The following is a 5,885-nucleotide window of genomic DNA, read 5'->3' as shown; positions in this document are numbered from 1 at the left end:
CTTAGTCCTCTGTCATTAATGCCCTCAGCTCTTTAAATGCCTTCATAGGGCCTGAAGCTTGGCACAGGTGGAAGGGCTTGGAGGCAAGAAGTTGAATGGGTCAGGGGTCAGAGGAGAGACGTGAGCAAAGGCTGTGAGGCGGCCATCTGAGAGTGGGTGCTCGCTGTTCCCAGCTCACGGTCATTTGTGTGGAGGCAGAAAGGGGTAAGAATGAGTATTCAAGTTTAGTTCTTCCTTAATTACTACTACTTGTTGGGTGAGGGAATCAGGGAAGGCTTTTTTTCAGTGCCTGATAACCCATACATTGCTCCTGCACCTCCTGTCTTGGTTTCCTGTCATTGCCTCTCCTGTATCTGCATATTCCAACCCTACCAAGAGTCTAAGGCTTGTTGCTGGCCGAGAATAGGCTCACATCTGAGCTGGCTAATTCTCTTGCCTTCTGCTGTTGCGTGATGCTCAGCAAGTCATGCTGGAGCCTTTAGCTATAACTCTCTTCCCTGCATAGGGGTCATCTCTTCAGCTTGTCCACCTGACCGCAGATAGAGATACCCTGTGGATGAGATCAGATGGACTCGTTTCTGCCCCCTGCTCCTAATCCAGCTTTTTGTTCATCTGGCAAATACTCGTCAAATCTATGTGTCACAAAACTCCACGACACGCACCGAAAGGAGGAGCTTGTGTCCAGGGGAGACAGACCCCGGACGTAGAGAAACACTCACAGCATGACCTGGGTGCTGGGAAGAGTCTCACTGGCCACTTGTAATGAGGCCAGGGAAAGTGTCACAGAACATCTTGGAGGAAGAGAGGGCTTGAGGGCCCTTTCAAAGTGTTTGTCGAGCCAATTGGTTACACTGGGTGCATGGCGTCAAGGGCTGCACCTGTGGGTCCCAGGAGCAGTGGCAGCTCTTGGAGGTGTACCAGCTAGCCCGGTCGGGTGAGACCGCTCTGACCAAAGAAGAGAAGCATCAGCCACAGGTGAGCATCAAGGCAGCCCACCAGCCTCAAACCCACCATTAAGGCTTCATTCCTGTCCCGTGGGACAACCCACAGGGCAAGTGGCAGGCTGACTCGGACAGCAGGCTCTGGAAAAAAATAGGAAGCTGTGGTCACAGCCTCCACCAGCATCCCACTGCCCTGGTGGCCTCCATCACTTCCTCAACCCTCCTCACCACACCTCCTTATAACACTTCACCTCTCACCTCCCCAGCCACCTGCTAAGCCCTACAGGGTGCTGTGCTGGAGGATGAGGGGAGGGAGGGAAGAAGTGCCTTTTGGTGTGTCCTGTGGCCTCCCTGGAGGAGAAGGGGTTGATGCCCAATGGGGTCCTTCCTGCCAACCCATTTGTATCAGGGACCCCACCGCACAAGTCACATTGTGAGTTCCTGAATGTAGGCTTTGTAGGTAAGATCGCCTTCACCTTGGCATTCAGTCCAGGGTCCAGCTGGCGAGGGAGGGCTTGGAAACCAAGTATGATGGGGACAGGAATGAAAAGGGCAAGACTACGTGCCAAGGCTAGTGTGGTGCATCTCTGAGAGGGATGCCAGCTATTCCCGATGCAGGCTTGTTAAGCATGAGGCAGACAGGGGAAAGGAAGAGCCTTTTGGCCCCTCTTGAGAAAAGAGCCTACGAGAAAACTTTGTGATGTGCTTAAAAGCAAATTTCTATCCAACCAAATTTGGGGGGGTAGTTTTTTTTTTGTTTTGCTTTGTTTTTAGGCCACATGGCTTGCAGGGATCTTAGTTCCCCGACCAGGGATCGAACCCAGGGCTCGCAGTGAAAGCGCTGAGTCCCAAACCACTAGACCGCCAGGGAATTCCCTAGATTTTCATTTATTTAAAATGAAACAATTGCATGCACATGGTTAAAAATTAAATAGAATAGAAGGCAGCAGTTTCCCACCCCCATTCTTTTATTTATTTATTTATTTTTTGGCCACTCCACGCAGCATGAGGGGTCTTAGTTCCCCAACCAGGGATCGAGCCCACGCCCCCTGCAGTGGAAGCGCGGAGTCTTGACCACTAGAAAGCCAAAAAAGTCCCACCACCCCATTCTTTTTTAACCCCTTTCCAATTTTTTAAACTCTATTTTCGTAGAGGGTAACTTTGTTCCTCTAAATAATGTTTATATAATGCCATATGGGCCCAGCATCTGGAACAAGATGGTGATAGGTAGCTGCACTGCCCACACCTTTGGGGATTCTTGGACTCTGGTTCTGAGCCAGACACCCGGCATCTCAGTGCCCTTAGGGAGGCGGGTAAATGTGCTCTCAGCTGTACCAGGGATATTTACATTTTGTTAGGTTATGTGTGTTTGTCGGGCAGCCAAAGTAAAAATGTAGTGGATTTGTTTTGGATACCCAGCAACTGAAAACCCTCATTAACTAAGGCTCTTTGCTTACCTTGAACTACTCTTTCTACCAAGAAGGCAAGATAAATGCTTTCCCCCTGCCCTCGTTTGATGTAATAGTCTTCTCCAATGATTGTTTTTATTTCTCTTTAAGTATCATTATGGACCCAAGGATTTTTATATATTCACTGTGATTCATTCGTGACAGTTGCTATTTTTGATGCTCAAATTCTCCCAAATTTGATGTCCAGTTTTTCCTTGTACTTTTCTTGTTCAGACCTGGAATCTTTTAGTGGGAAAAAATATTTAGAAAATGAAATCTGCATTCCAGAATTGATCATTGCCTCTGGGATGTTACGGTTTTTAGACTAGCAGAAAATGTGTTTTGAAAACTGTGAGTTCAAGATGGTGATGGTTGCACAACAATGTGAGTATACTTAATGCCACTGAACTGTACACCTTCAAATGGCAAATTTTATGTATAATTTACCACAATAAAAATAACATAAAAATTGAGTTCATAATGATATTTGCAGTTTGAATTTAATGTCACAGGGTTTTTACTATACCTGTCTGATTTTGTATTTGGTTCCTAATAATATTAATAAAATTACTTATTTACTTTATTCTGTGATATTTATTATATAGTTTATAATATTATAATATTATAAATATTATAATAAATTACAATATTATAATATTATAATAAATCTACTGAGTGAAGTTTAAAATTTCTTTGTGGTTCTTTTTGTCCACAGAATCTATCCTACAGAGAATATACAGTATATTGAATTCTAAAGGAATTTGAACTACTTCTTTCCCTGGTGGTTATGTTATCAATCTGATATACAGTTAGGTCCATTTGATGTGTTTTCAACTTTAGGGTTTGCTTTTTCCTCTTTTTCATTTAATTTTATTTTTTGGTCAGGTAAACATATATATGAGTAACAATGAAATGTTCGCTGTTGAGAATCTGGAAGAGGATGTAGCCGTTTAATGCCACAATGTAGGGTTTTATTCAGTAGCAGAGTGACCTTCATCCAGGGTGTGTTTGAAGCCCCGATCCCTCTCTGACACTCCAAGGTCCCCTTGACTACCTGTCAGCCTCCTGGGGCCTCTAGTGGTCTGAATAGGCTGGGGACCATCTCAGTTGTAAATAACAACCTTCCCCTCACACTGCAGCTTAAGGATGGATGACCTGTTGCTCTTCTTTAAAACTTTGCATGTTGCACTTGAACCAATATTCTTCATCCCAGTAATGGGACCACCTCCTGAGCCAGTCTGTCCCAAAACCAAACAAGGATACCTGGAAGATGGGGTAAGACAGGAGAGGGCTGTGGGGCAGGAGGCTGGATCCTGCCCTGCTTCCATGCCCCCCGACCATTCCTTCAGCAAACACTCACTTAACATCAAGGGTGACAGGCTGCCTCCCGGAGCTGGGAGGAGAACGGAGCTCACCTTCCCCAGGGGAGACAGACTCTGAACACACAGAGGGACCCCGGAGCCCAGAAAAGACAGCACCAACTAGCTGATTCTCATCATATTGGAGGAAGAGAGAGGATTCCCTAGGGAGACAAGAAGAGGGCATTCCAGGCAGAGGGAACAGCGTCTGAAAAGGCATGAAGCAGATGGTGTGTTTGGGGAACGCTGAGAAGCCCATGGTGTGAGCCTGGGAGAGAGGAGGGGTGGGGGGAGGGGTCAGACCATGCCAGTCTTGGAAGCCAGACAGGAGCTTTTAAACTCTATGCTGAAGGCATAGCAGGGAAAAGTTTTAAGTGAGGAAAGGACAAGAATCTTTAACTGGGTCACAGGTGTGCAAGGCACAGAACAGAGCCACGAGCCCCTGGGATGGATACTGACCCTTTTATCCAGTCTGTTGCCCTGGGTGTACCTGAGGAAGGTGGGGCTGATCACCAGGACCTGGGGAAGAAGGGGGAGAGGGCCAACCTGGGGCCCTTCCCACAGCAGCCCGAAGCTACGTCTTCCTGCCTCTCGTCCCCTTACCTGGTCTTTTCTATCTTCCATTCTACTAGGGAACCGGACCATCTTCCAAAATCTAAGGAAGAAGTAGGAGGTGGGGGAGTTTCAGCAGCCCCTGAGACTTGCGAAGGTCCTGCAGGTGCTCCCAATAAGCCAGCAGAGGGTCTCCCTGGAGCCCTCTCTGTCATCCCCTGCAGTGACCTCTCCTTGCCCCCCATACTAAGAATGTCTGGGTTCCCAGACCATCACCTCTTCACTCAGAGCATCTGAAGTCCAAGCCAGAACAAAGAGCTTCAGGAGCAGCAGCACCCGCTGGCTCCAGGAACCCTGGTCCCTATCGTGCCTGCGGGAGATGGAGTGTCCCGTGGTTTGGTTCCCCAGCATCTCAAAGCCCTGAACAGAGACCTGGTTCATCCTGGGAAGGAGAGCAGAAACTGACAAAACTCTGGGGGCAGGCCTGGACGTCCAGTCCCCTGCCCCCTCCTCAGTGCTCACCTGGAGACCGCGGTGTGATTGGCGCTCTTGCCGAGGCTGGCGGCCCACAGGATCTTCGAGTTCCCCACCGATGCACAAGTTCCACAGAAGAGATCTAAATGGCTCACCGAGGGCCTGGGAATCCCCTTGAACAGCTTCTCCCACACTCTGCCCAGTTCGCTTGCTGAGTTCATGCCCTGAAAACAGCAGGAGGGAGGAGATTGGGGGTTGAGATCCAGGTATTGGCTCCCGGGGGAAGGAAAGCAGAGCTGGGTGGGTGAGACCTCCATCCGGACGTCAGGGGTTGAGGCTGTGAAGATAGGAGGCACACGAAGCCAGGGCTGAGGGCAGGAGTTTGGGCCAGGAAGTGGGAGGCGGGCTGGGCCTGGTAAGGACGGGATGGGCTGGCCCAGTGTTGACCACTGACCGACCACGAGAGCACAGCGTCAGGGCTGGTGGGCTCTGCTGCTTCCATGAGGTACCCCATCTTCTTCTCGTAACCTACATCAAACCAGTTCCCTCCGGCCGTGTGGTGGCAGACAGAGTCGTTGAGGGTCCCGGATGGGCAGCCACATTTCCTGAATTTGAACGGAGAGCAGCTGCAACGCCATGGTACCACCTTCATCCGTTTTTCCTGGGGTGCCGATTCCGGCTTCAGATCCAGGCAGGGGGCCATCAGCCACAAGATGAGCATCAGGAAGATGCACAGGACAAAAATCTGCCAGCAGCACTTCATGTCTGGCCCAGGCAAAGGCTCCAGTGGCAGGCAGCTGACTGGCTCCTCTACCTGGGACTGGGAGGGGTGAGGAACTGAGGCCACAGATAGCCCCCCAGCCCTCTGTCTTGTTGGCTTCCATGGCTCCCCAGCCCTCCACACCACACCTCCTCCCAACCCCTCATCTCCCACTTCCCTATCCATTTGCTCACCTCCAAAGGGGACTCTGGCTGGGCCTAGGATGGAAGGTGTGAGGGCAGAGAGATAACATATGGTGTGTGTCCTATCCTCCCTGCAGGAGGAAGGCTGAGCTCTTAGTGGGGTCCTCAGTGCCACTGGGTATATCATGGCTCTCATCACAAAGTAACAT

The 5,885-nt window shown here is 49.7% G+C and overlaps 1 protein-coding gene across 1 annotated transcript; it reads right to left on the bottom strand.

Annotated features, from left to right (window-relative positions):
• Positions 1–4,545: 4,545 nt before the first annotated feature.
• On the bottom strand, positions 4,546–5,885 carry C13H20orf173 (chromosome 13 C20orf173 homolog). The gene is given in 4 exon segments (XM_061209816.1): positions 4,546–4,741; positions 4,822–4,997; positions 5,228–5,818; positions 5,820–5,885. Coding segments are annotated over 4 exon segments (1,029 nt in total).

The sequence above is a fragment of the Eubalaena glacialis genome, chromosome 13 (assembly GCF_028564815.1).
Source record: "Eubalaena glacialis isolate mEubGla1 chromosome 13, mEubGla1.1.hap2.+ XY, whole genome shotgun sequence".
Classification (NCBI taxonomy): domain Eukaryota; kingdom Metazoa; phylum Chordata; class Mammalia; order Artiodactyla; family Balaenidae; genus Eubalaena; species Eubalaena glacialis.
This window is presented reverse-complemented; position numbering and strand designations above follow the sequence as displayed.